We start from the raw sequence: 14,955 nt of genomic DNA, 5'->3' as shown, positions 1-14,955 counted from the left end.
TAATCCTCTTAGTCCCGTGTGATTCTGCTCTAAATCGGCGTTTCCCGCACCTGGGTGGGTATATGATTTACCCGTTGTCTGTACGGCTCCCGTCACTTTTTTTCTTATTAAAATAGCCCTGCTGTTGCAGCATTTGCTCTCGAGACTTTTTTTGAGGTCTGGAGAGGACTCTGCGCAACTTGGTGCTCCATTCCATGATCAGTGAGACAGAAGGGGAGGAGGCAAAACAGGGCAGCAGAATTTTCCAGAGAGAAGGGTCAAGCGGGAGAAGGTCACACTCGGGAGCTGGTACACCTCTTCCCAGTGGGCCCCTAAAGAAACCTTAAGGAATGACCTAGGCTGACACCATCTGCTTTTGCTGGACTCTTGTAGCACATGAAATGAGTCTGTTGCTCTCACTGGTGTTTGTTGTGCGGAAATGCCTGGGCTTCCCCTCATGCCTCCCAAAAGATGCCTTCAGTCAGGAAGTGGCATGGCATAAAGCCAGAAATGAAACTGAACTACACAGGAAGCCAGCAGACCACCCATATCATTATCTGGGATGATTTGCATTCTGGACAAGAAAAGCTTGTCAGAAAATAATCACCACTGTAAGCAATGCCTCTGGACATAGGTCATCTTAGGTCCAGTATAAAAGGGACCCCGGCTCCTTGCTCTCTCATCCACTATTCTTACCTCCTTCTCCTTGGGAACCAGGTGAGTGTGAAGCTCCTTCCTGTCCTTGCCGATCAACTAAGGGAGGTCTCAGCACAGTGAATGTCTGAGATGTTATCACCTCTGTTTCATGCCAAATTGTGGGACTGCTTGTCCTGGGGAAGAGAAGTGCAGATTTGTCCAGGACTCTGAGCCTGTGTGTAGGTAGCGTGCAGGCTCAAATTTAGGAACTATCTGGATAGGTACGGGAGGGTATTTCTGGCCAGCAGATAGCTGGATATCTGGAGCCCAAGAATCCTTTGACTTCCCCTTCACATCCTTCAGATGCCAATAGCGCATGTGCTTTGGTCTATTCGTGGCCTGTTGCACATCTGTTCCTCATATGTCCCTATGTTCTGCTTCCTTCCTGCTCTCGCTCCCAACAGGTGTTTCGCCAGTCCCGAGACATGTCCTGCTGCGACCCGTGTGTGCCATGCCAGCCCTGCGGCCCGACCCCTCTGGCCAGCAGCTGCAACGAGCCCTGCGTCAGGCAGTGCCAGCCCTCCACCATCGTCATTGAGCCCTCTCCCGTGGTGGTGACCCTGCCCGGACCCATCCTCAGCTCCTTCCCGCAGAACACCGCCGTCGGATCCTCCACCTCCGCTGCTGTCGGCAGCATCCTCAGCTGTCAGGGCGTGCCCATCACCTCGGGGGGCTTGGACCTCTCCTGCATTTCCAGCCGCTACTGTGGCAGAAGGTGCACCCCCTGCTAAAGGTGCTGGGCACTGCTCCCAGTCAAGGTCCCCCTGGAAATCGCAACGTGGTACTGGACAGAAGAACAGACTTTGTGCTGCTCTTTCTGCCCTGCAAGACACACAGGACGGGGCCAGCTGGACTTCACTGACCACATGGAGAAAATCTACCAGAATTCTCTTTTGCTCTCTCTTCCTATCTAGTATCTCAGTTGTCTTTTTGCCTCAGAGATCTCTGTCAGTACCCTCAAGACCAGCCTAAAGCCACCTGCAACCTCTCTTCTTTTCTTGGCCAATAAGTGTGGGCCTGGTGGCAACGCTGCCGCAGGACTGGGGAACATGTTCGTGTCTGTTCCTGCTGCTCCCCACCCTTGCTGTCTGCACTTGCAGTGACTTCGTTTCCCTCCTCTGACTCATTAAACACTTGCTGCATCCTCTTCTGTGTCCTTTGGTGTTCCTGTTTTTGCCATTTGCGCACAGATGTCCAAAGGAGAAAGCCATGGCTTTAGTGGGAATCATCCAGGGAGATTCCATCACTCTTCTAGGTATATGGGAGGCCAGCCAGCGCACACTGCTGCAATTTCATCTTTCAGGCACCCTCTTTTGGAGCAGAGGAAGTAATCCACGACTACTATTTAACCGATGGCTGTTAGTGCTTGCCTCGATGTGTCTCTGCTTAGACATATCCCTTAGAGCCTGGAGCACATCATGTGAGTGGGAGTCTTGACCAATGAGAGCCTGTCTCTGGCCTGGCCTTCTGTTGACCTCCTGGCTTGGCCAGGCTCCTTCTTGCTCCGCCGTAGTCACTGTGTGGAGCCTTCAGCCAGGCCGCTCTTGGGCCTGGGCCCGGCCCTGGCCTGGGTGCCAGCTCCTGCTCTCACCCTGGCACCAAAACCTTCTACGCATAACCCACGTGCTGCTTGCTTCAGGGCAATGTCCTGTAGGTGCTTCTGGGCTAGAGTCATCTGCATTTAAAACCGAGATCTGTTGTGATGCATCTACAGAATCACTTTGTCCCAGTTCACCCTTCTCTTGATTATGTCAAAATCCTCGTAGCGAATAAGTTAGATCATTGATGCCACCTCTCCTATTCCCTGTCTGCATCCTGTGTTAATTGAGGTATTCTGGGAGACTGTCCTTAGGGACACAGGAACTGAGCAGAGCAGGCAGTCCTTTAGGGACACCTTTCTGAGAGCAGAAGGGCTCTCCCTCCCACAGGGTAAGAAATGAGGCAGAGAAGGCAGGAAACCAGTATGGCTGAGCAAGGACTGGATGGTCAAACTGGGGGATAATGAGGAAAGGTATAGCCGGTGGAAGCTGAGATGGGTGGCCTAGGGAGACTACAGGCCTGCTGTCCAGATGCGCAGAGATGCAAGCATGACTGCCAGGGCTCAGGTGGAACTGAACTTGTTGAAGGGTGTGGTAAATAAGAAGATGAGATTCTAGAGGTTCGCTGGTCAGAAGGCACAGCTGAAGTAGAATGTCCTCCCTCTGATAAATGAGAATGGTGAAAAGTCTTCAGCCGACATTGTTAAGGCTGCAAAGAACTCAGCAAGTTCTTCACCCCAGTCTTCATTGGTAATCAGGCATTCCAGGTCTCTCACATCCTTGAACCTGTAGGCAGGGGTTGGGGGAGCAAAATCCCTCCGACTGTAAGAGCAGAGCACATTGAAGGCCACCTGAGGAGACTGAAAGTGCACCACACTCTGGGACTGCTCAAAGCAGCTTTTAGCTGCGACGTAGATAGTGCGATTGATCGTACCCTCAGCAAATTTGCCAATTGGACTAAGGTGAATGGGGCATGTGATGCGACAGAGGTAATTGATGGCATCCATAGGGACCAAGACAGGCATGAAAATCAGCCCGTTTGAAATTCATGTAGGTCATGTGCACAGTGTTGCACTTGGGTGATTGCAATCCCAGGTCTGAGAGAACACACTGAGAGTAGGCCTGTGGAGAAGGACTGCCCATGCTTGAAAATGACTTACTAGCAGGATGGGGGATTCCTGGATTCAGTTTTTTTTGCCTTATCAGTTACTCTACACTCTTCTGATTGCGTGGGATATTTCTGGTCACTTGGTCGCAGAAGAGAAGAATGAGCTGTAACTCCCAGGAGACTTCCTTTTTCCGCTTCTGTTTTCTGCTTGGTGGAGAGAAAGCAAAAACAGGCTGGGAGTCACAAAACACCCCCGTGGGATTTTCAACCTCCGCACCTGTTTAGAATCCCTCAGCCTGGTACCTCTGTGCTCTGGCCCTGATGCGATGGATCAGGACTGGTCATGGGCTCCCATCGCCACCTACCATTCAGAACATCCTGTTGCCCACAGGATGCTGGAAACACACCTCAGGATCCTTGGGGAGTCTTGGAAGAGAATCAGGTTCCCTAGGAGGGACAGATTGGTGCAGAGCTGCTGGAACTACCTTCCTTGTGAGCCCGTGAACTCCTGATCTCTCAAATCCTTCTCTTGGCCTTTGCTCCTTCTCCACAGGGAGTTGCTGGGTACTGGCCGGTGCGCACGTATGTTCATCTCTTCCACTCGTATGGAGAAGGACAGAATGCAGCCTTACTGCAAAGTGTTCTGTCATGACTTGCCCTGCATCTTTTGCTCAAAGCCCCACGTCTCACTCCCGGAGAGGTTCAGGGGCCCTGACATCTGTACAGGAAAGCCTGAGATGGTGTTCAGGAGGCAGATTCCGGCATTACTCATATTTCTCGGGTGCATGATGTATAAACCTCCATCCGCAGCCCTTCTTCCTTAAGTCGGATGCCAAGCACCGATGTCCTGGACACGGAAGGTTTCCTGTCAACTGCTCAAAGCACGTGGTCTCCCACAACACTCTTCCAGCAAGTGTTTCTTTCTTCCTTCTCCTTTTGGAGTCATCAGCTTCAAAGTTTTGTGGATTCTGGCATCCAGAACAATTTGACCATTATCAAGAGAAGAAAGTACACCCAAGAGTAAGTCTGCCAATCCGTGTCAGACGTCGGTTTCAGGTGTCAGTTAATTCTATCTGAGAAGCATCTGTCAATTATTGCTTCAATACAGGCAGCAGATGTGTTTTACGTGCGGTTCATCTGAGAGCTGAGGTGGGAAGTGGGACTAGGGCTCAAGCCCAGGCAAGACCTGTCAGTTAGCTGGCTGAATACTCCATTCAGCGACTGTCCAGGACTTCCAAGGAGCCTGGCCAGGCCACGTGGACAACAGGAGGCCTGTAAATGTACAGGGACACATGCAGCAGAGCTGGGACAAGGCTACTCTAGATGTGGCCTTCACTGAAGGCTGAATGTCTACAGTTGCCTCCCCACCCCCCCCACCCCCTCCCCACCCCAGTAGCAGGGAAGTTACCTATTTGTGCTTCGTCATTTCAGAGCAAGAATTCTCTCATCTGACCATATTAGGCAGAAGAAGGACAAACCATACAGGGACACAATGAAGGTTGCAGCAAACGTTTAATGAGTCTAAGAGGGAAATGATGTCAGCCGAAGTGGAGATCCCAAGGGCAGGGAGCGGCGGAAGCAGACAAGAATCTGTTCCCCTTTTCCCACGGCAGAACTGCCTCGGGACACCCGCCTAAATGCCCATCAAGGGAGAGAAGCTGGCAGGTCCCTAGGACCTTCACAGAGAGTTTTGGGGAGAGCAACAGACAACAAAGAAAAGAGAGAAAAGCGAGTGGAAGGGAATATAGTTCGACATTGCCACGTAGTTAGAGAGGCCAGGGGAGGCCCTCCTGTCTGACCTGACAGGGTAAGCCACAGATGCTCATCTACTCTGCAAACAGCAGCACAAAGTCTGTTCTTCCGTCCAGTACCACGTTGCGATTTCCAGGGGGACCTTGACTGGGAGCAGTGCCCAGCACCTTTAGCAGGGGGTGCACCTTCTGCCACAGTAGCGGCTGGAAATGCAGGAGAGGTCCAAGCCCCCCGAGGTGATGGGCACGCCCTGACAGCTGAGGATGCTGCCAACGGCAGCGGAGGTGGAGGATCCGACGGCGGTGTTCTGCGGGAAGGAGCTGAGGATGGGTCCGGGCAGGGTCACCACCACGGGAGAGGGCTCAATGACGATGGTGGAGTTCTGGCACTGCCTGACGCAGGGCTCGTTGCAGCTGGTAGCAGATGAGAGGTCTACAGACCTCAGGCCTCCTGACGAAGAGAGAGAGAGACAGGAAGGAGGCTCACGCTCACCTGGCTCCCAGGAAGAAAGAGGCAAGAGAGGCGAATGTGAGAGTAAGGAACTGGGCTGTCTTTTATAATGGACCAAAGCTGACCCATATCCAGAGACATCACGCAAAGTAGTGATTATTTTCTGACAAGCGCCTCTTGAATGCCAAACATCGTAGCTAATGATGTGGACAGTGTGCTGGCTTCCTGTGCAGCACTGTTGTGTTTCTAGCTGTGTGTAATTTCCATTCGACGCTAAAGGCATCTTTTGAGAGTAATGAGGAGAGGCCCAAGCATTTCCACACAACAGACACCAGCGCGGGAAACAGAGTGAATTCATGTGCTGGAAGAGTCCAGCAAGTGGAAATGACGTCAGCCCGGGTCACTCCTTTGGTTTCTTAGGGGCCTTTCTTGCAGGAGGTGTAGCGGTGTGTGACCCGATCCCACTTGACACAAGTTTCTGGAAAATTCTGCCCTCCTCTTTTGTCTCCTCATATTTTGCCTTGCGGATCTCGGGATGGGGTAAAAAGATGTGTAGAGTCCTTTCCAGGTCTCAAAAGAAAGACCAAACAATAAATGGCGTATGAACAGGGGTTTTCAAAAAGAAAGAATGAGGAGACCTACAGAGACAGAGAGCAAACCTTAGGCCTATTCTCATTACAGGAATGCAGATTTTGTGCAGAGTAACAGGGAATTAACTGGATTTCCCCCAAGTAGCACTCTGGAGATCCTGTCCATACAGAGCTCCTTCTTCCTTTCCGTATTGTGGAGTCTTTTACGTTCTGGGTGAACAACTGGAGAAAATCTAACATGTCTTCCTTTCCACGATGGAAGTTCATTTCTGCCATTCTGTGCATAAATTCTCAGCGCTGGTGAGCACCGCGCACTCCATCTGATTCCCTTTCTAGCACCCCTCAGGGTAACAAATGGCCTCCCGTATCTTTTTCAAGTCTCCCAGTGGACTTCTCCCTCTCCGTACAGTCTCACTGTGTACCAGAGAATGTGGTGCAGCTTCTGTACAAATGTCTGTGGGTGAAGATTTTTGCATAATTCCATGTCTGTGTGCGTGTGCTGGGCCACTGCAAAGGGACCACTCATGGCATTGGATTTCTGGAGCAGTGCCAGGTGACCTGCGTGGTATCTCGTCCTGTGCTCTGACTCATGTCAGGCACACTCAGGGGACCTGGGCCATTCTGTCCCATCCCGCCCAGTCCTGTCCCATCCTATCCTGCGCCATCTTGCTGCCCTCTGACCCTCTCCCTTTGCCTGGGACGTTGCAGGCAGGCAGCTGCTTTCTTCTCTGCTCAAGGAGTTTTGCAGCCACTCTCCGGCAAAGCGCACTCATGGCTGTAACCCAAAATGTGCTGCAGGTCGGGAAGAGCACAGACACGGGGTTTGCCGCGCAGTCAATTCTGGTCCACTTTCGTTCAGAAATTGAGCACAAAGGGCGGGAGACTAGCACGGACAAGCATGGCACTCATGGAGAAACTCCAGGGGAAAAAAGATTGTCTTTACAATGTGCATAATGAGCCCGGTCACTTGGGAGGGATATTCGACTGGTGTCTGAGTCTGTAAGGAGGCAACTTGGAAGGCTAAGGCCCAGATAGAATTAAATCTGGTGAGAGAGATCAAGGATAACATGAAAGTCTTCTTTAAGTATGACATGGGGACAAGGAAGACAAGAGATCCCCTGCTTAATGAGGTGAGTGCCCTGGCCTTGAGGATGCTATGCCCAAGTAGTTGGAAGGAAAGAAGCCCATTGGAAGTCGTGAGCATGGATTCACCAAAGGAGAAATCACGCTTGAGCAACCTCACAGGATTCCGTGATGTCATCACCCGCCGGGTGGATGAGGGGACAGCAGTGAATGATGTGCACCTTGACTCCAGCAAGGCATCTGACGCAGTATGCCACAACATCCTTGTAACAAAGCTTTGGAAGCGTAGGATAGGTGAGCAGACAGTGAGGTGGATTGAGAACTGATTGATTGGCAGAGATCTGAGGGTCACGACCAATGGGGCAGAATCTAGTTGCAGGTGCGCAGCTTGCGGTGTTCCCCAGAGGATGGTACTGGGTCCGGCCTCGTTGAATGCCTTCATCAGTGACCTAGAGGAAGACATCAAGCATACCCTCAGCACGTTTTCTGCCAGAATGAAGCTGGGATGAGTGGCTGACACACGGGACAGCTGTGTTGCCTTTCAGCAAGACTTGGAAGTGTTTGGAGAGCTGGGTGGAGAGGACCCTGATGAACTCCAACAGGAGCAAGAGAAGGGTCCTGCACCATGGGAAAGCATTACTGCCTACACCAGTACAGGCTGGGGGGTGAACTGTGAGGCTGGGGAAATGAACTCTGAGGAGATGGACTTGGCAGAGCGAGTGGCTAAGAGGCAGGCCATGAGTCCGATGCGTGCCCACGAAGGCCAATGATATCCTGATGCACATGGAAAAGAGCATGGCCAGCAGGTTGAGAGAGGTGATCCTTCCCCTCTTCTCTGCCCTGAGGTAGCCACAATTGGAATAATGTGTCTAGATCTGGGCTCCTCAGTTCAGCGCAGACAAGGATCTTCTAGAGAGAGTTGAGAAGAGGAGCACCAAGATGATTAGGTGCTCGGAGCGTCTCCCTTCTGAAGAAAGGCTGAGAGACCTGAGACTCACCAGTCACGTCTCATCAGTGTTCTCAAATCTAATGTGCAGCTGTCTGGCAACGGTTTTCAGACTCTCTTCAGTGGCGTACTGCAATATAACAAGGGGCAACGAACAGAAACCGCAACATAGGAAATTCCTAGATGATAAGTTCCTCTGAAGATGATTTCTAGAGGTCCCTTCCAATCCCTGCAATTCTGTGATTCTGTGATCTTGCTGGCTTTTGCTGGGCTTCCGTATAAACTCCCCCAGCCCTGATGCCTTGGAGCAGGATCTACACAGTGAAACACGGGAATAATCCTCTTAGTCCCGTGTGATTCTGCTCTAAATCGGCGTTTCCCGCACCTGGGTGGGTATATGATTTACCCGTTGTCTGTACGGCTCCCGTCACTTTTTTTCTTATTAAAATAGCCCTGCTGTTGCAGCATTTGCTCTCGAGACTTTTTTTGAGGTCTGGAGAGGACTCTGCGCAACTTGGTGCTCCATTCCATGATCAGTGAGACAGAAGGGGAGGAGGCAAAACAGGGCAGCAGAATTTTCCAGAGAGAAGGGTCAAGCGGGAGAAGGTCACACTCGGGAGCTGGTACACCTCTTCCCAGTGGGCCCCTAAAGAAACCTTAAGGAATGACCTAGGCTGACACCATCTGCTTTTGCTGGACTCTTGTAGCACATGAAATGAGTCTGTTGCTCTCACTGGTGTTTGTTGTGCGGAAATGCCTGGGCTTCCCCTCATGCCTCCCAAAAGATGCCTTCAGTCAGGAAGTGGCATGGCATAAAGCCAGAAATGAAACTGAACTACACAGGAAGCCAGCAGACCACCCATATCATTATCTGGGATGATTTGCATTCTGGACAAGAAAAGCTTGTCAGAAAATAATCACCACTGTAAGCAATGCCTCTGGACATAGGTCATCTTAGGTCCAGTATAAAAGGGACCCCGGCTCCTTGCTCTCTCATCCACTATTCTTACCTTCTTCTCCTTGGGAACCAGGTGAGTGTGAAGCTCCTTCCTGTCCTTGCCGATCAACTAAGGGAGGTCTCAGCACAGTGAATGTCTGAGATGTTATCACCTCTGTTTCATGCCAAATTGTGGGACTGCTTGTCCTGGGGAAGAGAAGTGCAGATTTGTCCAGGACTCTGAGCCTGTGTGTAGGTAGCGTGCAGGCTCAAATTTAGGAACTATCTGGATAGGTACGGGAGGGTATTTCTGGCCAGCAGATAGCTGGATATCTGGAGCCCAAGAATCCTTTGACTTCCCCTTCACATCCTTCAGATGCCAATAGCGCATGTGCTTTGGTCTATTCGTGGCCTGTTGCACATCTGTTCCTCATATGTCCCTATGTTCTGCTTCCTTCCTGCTCTCGCTCCCAACAGGTGTTTCGCCAGTCCCGAGACATGTCCTGCTGCGACCCGTGTGTGCCATGCCAGCCCTGCGGCCCGACCCCTCTGGCCAGCAGCTGCAACGAGCCCTGCGTCAGGCAGTGCCAGCCCTCCACCATCGTCATTGAGCCCTCTCCCGTGGTGGTGACCCTGCCCGGACCCATCCTCAGCTCCTTCCCGCAGAACACCGCCGTCGGATCCTCCACCTCCGCTGCTGTCGGCAGCATCCTCAGCTGTCAGGGCGTGCCCATCACCTCGGGGGGCTTGGACCTCTCCTGCATTTCCAGCCGCTACTGTGGCAGAAGGTGCACCCCCTGCTAAAGGTGCTGGGCACTGCTCCCAGTCAAGGTCCCCCTGGAAATCGCAACGTGGTACTGGACAGAAGAACAGACTTTGTGCTGCTCTTTCTGCCCTGCAAGACACACAGGACGGGGCCAGCTGGACTTCACTGACCACATGGAGAAAATCTACCAGAATTCTCTTTTGCTCTCTCTTCCTATCTAGTATCTCAGTTGTCTTTTTGCCTCAGAGATCTCTGTCAGTACCCTCAAGACCAGCCTAAAGCCACCTGCAACCTCTCTTCTTTTCTTGGCCAATAAGTGTGGGCCTGGTGGCAACGCTGCCGCAGGACTGGGGAACATGTTCGTGTCTGTTCCTGCTGCTCCCCACCCTTGCTGTCTGCACTTGCAGTGACTTCGTTTCCCTCCTCTGACTCATTAAACACTTGCTGCATCCTCTTCTGTGTCCTTTGGTGTTCCTGTTTTTGCCATTTGCGCACAGATGTCCAAAGGAGAAAGCCATGGCTTTAGTGGGAATCATCCAGGGAGATTCCATCACTCTTCTAGGTATATGGGAGGCCAGCCAGCGCACACTGCTGCAATTTCATCTTTCAGGCACCCTCTTTTGGAGCAGAGGAAGTAATCCACGACTACTATTTAACCGATGGCTGTTAGTGCTTGCCTCGATGTGTCTCTGCTTAGACATATCCCTTAGAGCCTGGAGCACATCATGTGAGTGGGAGTCTTGACCAATGAGAGCCTGTCTCTGGCCTGGCCTTCTGTTGACCTCCTGGCTTGGCCAGGCTCCTTCTTGCTCCGCCATAGTCACTGTGTGGAGCCTTCAGCCAGGCCGCTCTTGGGCCTGGGCCCGGCCCTGGCCTGGGTGCCAGCTCCTGCTCTCACCCTGGCACCAAAACCTTCTACGCATAACCCACGTGCTGCTTGCTTCAGGGCAATGTCCTGTAGGTGCTTCTGGGCTAGAGTCATCTGCATTTAAAACCGAGATCTGTTGTGATGCATCTACAGAATCACTTTGTCCCAGTTCACCCTTCTCTTGATTATGTCAAAATCCTCGTAGCGAATAAGTTAGATCATTGATGCCACCTCTCCTATTCCCTGTCTGCATCCTGTGTTAATTGAGGTATTCTGGGAGACTGTCCTTAGGGACACAGGAACTGAGCAGAGCAGGCAGTCCTTTAGGGACACCTTTCTGAGAGCAGAAGGGCTCTCCCTCCCACAGGGTAAGAAATGAGGCAGAGAAGGCAGGAAACCAGTATGGCTGAGCAAGGACTGGATGGTCAAACTGGGGGATAATGAGGAAAGGTATAGCCGGTGGAAGCTGAGATGGGTGGCCTAGGGAGACTACAGGCCTGCTGTCCAGATGCGCAGAGATGCAAGCATGACTGCCAGGGCTCAGGTGGAACTGAACTTGTTGAAGGGTGTGGTAAATAAGAAGATGAGATTCTAGAGGTTCGCTGGTCAGAAGGCACAGCTGAAGTAGAATGTCCTCCCTCTGATAAATGAGAATGGTGAAAAGTCTTCAGCCGACATTGTTAAGGCTGCAAAGAACTCAGCAAGTTCTTCACCCCAGTCTTCATTGGTAATCAGGCATTCCAGGTCTCTCACATCCTTGAACCTGTAGGCAGGGGTTGGGGGAGCAAAATCCCTCCGACTGTAAGAGCAGAGCACATTGAAGGCCACCTGAGGAGACTGAAAGTGCACCACACTCTGGGACTGCTCAAAGCAGCTTTTAGCTGCGACATAGATAGTGCGATTGATCGTACCCTCAGCAAATTTGCCAATTGGACTAAGGTGAATGGGGCATGTGATGCGACAGAGGTAATTGATGGCATCCATAGGGACCAAGACAGGCATGAAAATCAGCCCGTTTGAAATTCATGTAGGTCATGTGCACGGTGTTGCACTTGGGTGATTGCAATCCCAGGTCTGAGAGAACACACTGAGAGTAGGCCTGTGGAGAAGGACTGCCCATGCTTGAAAATGACTTACTAGCAGGATGGGGGATTCCTGGATTCAGTTTTTTTTGCCTTATCAGTTACTCTACACTCTTTTGATTGCGTGGGATATTTCTGGTCACTTGGTCGCAGAAGAGAAGAATGAGCTGTAACTCCCAGGAGACTTCCTTTTTCCGCTTCTGTTTTCTGCTTGGTGGAGAGAAAGCAAAAACAGGCTGGGAGTCACAAAACACCCCCGTGGGATTTTCAACCTCCGCACCTGTTTAGAATCCCTCAGCCTGGTACCTCTGTGCTCTGGCCCTGATGCGATGGATCAGGACTGGTCATGGGCTCCCATCGCCACCTACCATTCAGAACATCCTGTTGCCCACAGGATGCTGGAAACACACCTCAGGATCCTTGGGGAGTCTTGGAAGAGAATCAGGTTCCCTAGGAGGGACAGATTGGTGCAGAGCTGCTGGAACTACCTTCCTTGTGAGCCCGTGAACTCCTGATCTCTCAAATCCTTCTCTTGGCCTTTGCTCCTTCTCCACAGGGAGTTGCTGGGTACTGGCCGGTGCGCACGTATGTTCATCTCTTCCACTCGTATGGAGAAGGACAGAATGCAGCCTTACTGCAAAGTGTTCTGTCATGACTTGCCCTGCATCTTTTGCTCAAAGCCCCACGTCTCACTCCCGGAGAGGTTCAGGGGCCCTGACATCTGTACAGGAAAGCCTGAGATGGTGTTCAGGAGGCAGATTCCGGCATTACTCATATTTCTCGGGTGCATGATGTATAAACCTCCATCCGCAGCCCTTCTTCCTTAAGTCGGATGCCAAGCACCGATGTCCTGGACACGGAAGGTTTCCTGTCAACTGCTCAAAGCACGTGGTCTCCCACAACACTCTTCCAGCAAGTGTTTCTTTCTTCCTTCTCCTTTTGGAGTCATCAGCTTCAAAGTTTTGTGGATTCTGGCATCCAGAACAATTTGACCATTATCAAGAGAAGAAAGTACACCCAAGAGTAAGTCTGCCAATCCGTGTCAGACATCGGTTTCAGGTGTCAGTTAATTCTATCTGAGAAGCATCTGTCAATTATTGCTTCAATACAGGCAGCAGATGTGTTTTACGTGCGGTTCATCTCAGAGCTGAGGTGGGAAGTGGGACTAGGGCTCAAGCCCAGGCAAGACCTGTCAGTTAGCTGGCTGAATACTCCATTCAGCGACTGTCCAGGACTTCCAAGGAGCCTGGCCAGGCCACGTGGACAACAGGAGGCCTGTAAATGTACAGGGACACATGCAGCAGAGCTGGGACAAGGCTACTCTAGATGTGGCCTTCACTGAAGGCTGAATGTCTACAGTTGCCTCCCCACCCCCCCCACCCCCTCCCCACCCCAGTAGCAGGGAAGTTACCTATTTGTGCTTTGTCATTTCAGAGCAAGAATTCTCTCATCTGACCATATTAGGCAGAAGAAGGACAAACCATACAGGGACACAATGAAGGTTGCAGCAAACGTTTAATGAGTCTAAGAGGGAAATGATGTCAGCCGAAGTGGAGATCCCAAGGGCAGGGAGCGGCGGAAGCAGACAAGAATCTGTTCCCCTTTTCCCACGGCAGAACTGCCTCAGGACACCCGCCTAAATGCCCATCAAGGGAGAGAAGCTGGCAGGTCCCTAGGACCTTCACAGAGAGTTTTGGGGAGAGCAACAGACAACAAAGAAAAGAGAGAAAAGCGAGTGGAAGGGAATATAGTTCGACATTGGCCACGTAGTTAGAGAGGCCAGGTGAGGCCCTCCTGTCTGACCTGACAGGGTAAGCCACAGATGCTCATCTACTCTGCAAACAGCAGCACAAAGTCTGTTCTTCTGTCCAGTACCACGTTGCGATTTCCAGGGGGACCTTGACTGGGAGCAGTGCCCAGCACCTTTAGCAGGGGGTGCACCTTCTGCCACAGTAGCGGCTGGAAATGCAGGAGAGGTCCAAGCCCCCCGAGGTGATGGGCACGCCCTGACAGCTGAGGATGCTGCCAACGGCAGCGGAGGTGGAGGATCCGACGGCGGTGTTCTGCGGGAAGGAGCTGAGGATGGGTCCGGGCAGGGTCACCACCACGGGAGAGGGCTCAATGACGATGGTGGAGTTCTGGCACTGCCTGACGCAGGGCTCGTTGCAGCTGCTGGCCAGAGGGGTCGGGCCGCAGGGCTGGCATGGCACACACGGGTCGCAGCAGGACATGTCTTTGGGTTGGCAGTGTACCTGTTGGGAGTGAGGACCGAGTGGAGAAAATGGAGAGTCAGGAGGAGTCTAGCATCCCACCAAGAGGGAACCATGCACATGCAGTGCTGGGAGTTGGAAGCTGTGCAGGGATGATCATCGACTTCCTGGTCTCTTCCTGCTAGGACCCAGAAAGAACCACCCGGTGCCTATCAAGCTACTTCTTAGACCCTAGCCCAGAAGCCCCGGAGTGCAGTCTCAGCTCCTGTCCAGGACCAAACTTCTGCCCACTTCCCTTTTCCATGACCAGCAGCTCCAAGCTTCGTCATGGTACAGAGCTGGTAGCAGATGAGAGGTCTACAGACCTCAGGCCTCCTGACGAAGAGAGAGAGAGACAGGAAGGAGGCTCACGCTCACCTGGCTCCCAGGAAGAAAGAGGCAAGAGAGGCGAATGTGAGAGTAAGGAACTGGGCTGTCTTTTATAATGGACCAAAGCTGACCCATATCCAGAGACATCACGCACAGTAGTGATTATTTTCTGACAAGCGCCTCTTGAATGCCAAACATCGTAGCTAATGATGTGGACAGTGTGCTGGCTTCCTGTGCAGCACTGTTGTGTTTCTAGCTGTGTGTAATTTCCATTCGACGCTAAAGGCATCTTTTGAGAGTAATGAGGAGAGGCCCAAGCATTTCCACACAACAGACACCAGCGCGGGAAACAGAGTGAATTCATGTGCTGGAAGAGTCCAGCAAGTGGAAATGACGTCAGCCCGGGTCACTCCTTTGGTTTCTTAGGGGCCTTTCTTGCAGGAGGTGTAGCGGTGTGTGACCCGATCCCACTTGACACAAGTTTCTGGAAAATTCTGCCCTCCTCTTTTGTCTCCTCATATTTTGCCTTGCGGATCTCGGGATGGGGTAAAAAGATGTGTAGAGTCCTTTCCAGGTCTCAA

The 14,955-nt window shown here is 51.9% G+C and overlaps 4 protein-coding genes across 8 annotated transcripts; 2 read left to right on the top strand and 2 right to left on the bottom strand.

The window, feature by feature from the left end:
* Window positions 1–597: 597 nt before the first annotated feature.
* Window positions 598–1,406, top strand: LOC149914919 (feather keratin Cos1-1/Cos1-3/Cos2-1-like). Of its 3 annotated transcripts, none has more exons than XM_090125017.1 (2): window positions 598–696; window positions 1,080–1,406. In XM_090125017.1, exons 1-2 carry the CDS (start codon window positions 598–600, stop codon window positions 1,404–1,406), a joined length of 426 nt encoding a protein of 141 aa, XP_089981143.1. The 3 variants fall into 3 exon arrangements, with proteins under 3 accessions (XP_089981143.1, XP_089981142.1, XP_089981141.1); XM_090125016.1 differs by having other exon boundaries at window positions 598–702; XM_090125015.1 differs by having other exon boundaries at window positions 598–717; window positions 1,092–1,406.
* A 3,836-nt stretch (window positions 1,407–5,242) lies between these two features.
* LOC149914918 (feather keratin Cos1-1/Cos1-3/Cos2-1-like) lies at window positions 5,243–5,664 on the bottom strand. The gene is made up of 2 exons (XM_090125000.1): window positions 5,562–5,664; window positions 5,243–5,520 (listed from the first exon to the last, which is right to left on the bottom strand). The coding sequence occupies exons 1-2, from the start codon at window positions 5,662–5,664 to the stop codon at window positions 5,243–5,245; spliced, it is 381 nt and encodes a 126-aa protein (XP_089981126.1).
* A 3,410-nt stretch (window positions 5,665–9,074) lies between these two features.
* On the top strand, window positions 9,075–9,883 carry LOC149914917 (feather keratin Cos1-1/Cos1-3/Cos2-1-like). Of its 3 annotated transcripts, none has more exons than XM_090125006.1 (2): window positions 9,075–9,173; window positions 9,557–9,883. In XM_090125006.1, the coding sequence occupies exons 1-2, from the start codon at window positions 9,075–9,077 to the stop codon at window positions 9,881–9,883; spliced, it is 426 nt and encodes a 141-aa protein (XP_089981132.1). The 3 variants fall into 3 exon arrangements, with proteins under 3 accessions (XP_089981132.1, XP_089981131.1, XP_089981130.1); XM_090125005.1 differs by having other exon boundaries at window positions 9,075–9,179; XM_090125004.1 differs by having other exon boundaries at window positions 9,075–9,194; window positions 9,569–9,883.
* Window positions 9,884–13,720: 3,837 nt separating this feature from the next.
* On the bottom strand, window positions 13,721–14,521 carry LOC149914916 (feather keratin Cos1-1/Cos1-3/Cos2-1-like). Its single transcript, XM_090125039.1, has 2 exons — window positions 14,423–14,521; window positions 13,721–14,047 (listed from the first exon to the last, which is right to left on the bottom strand). The coding sequence occupies exons 1-2, from the start codon at window positions 14,519–14,521 to the stop codon at window positions 13,721–13,723; spliced, it is 426 nt and encodes a 141-aa protein (XP_089981165.1).
* Window positions 14,522–14,955: the final 434 nt, after the last annotated feature.

This window comes from Phasianus colchicus, chromosome 26 (genome assembly GCF_987193195.1).
Source record: "Phasianus colchicus chromosome 26, bPhaCol1.hap1.1, whole genome shotgun sequence".
NCBI classification, from domain to species: domain Eukaryota; kingdom Metazoa; phylum Chordata; class Aves; order Galliformes; family Phasianidae; genus Phasianus; species Phasianus colchicus.
Note: the sequence above shows the minus strand (reverse complement) of the source record. Positions and strands in the feature narration are given on the sequence as shown.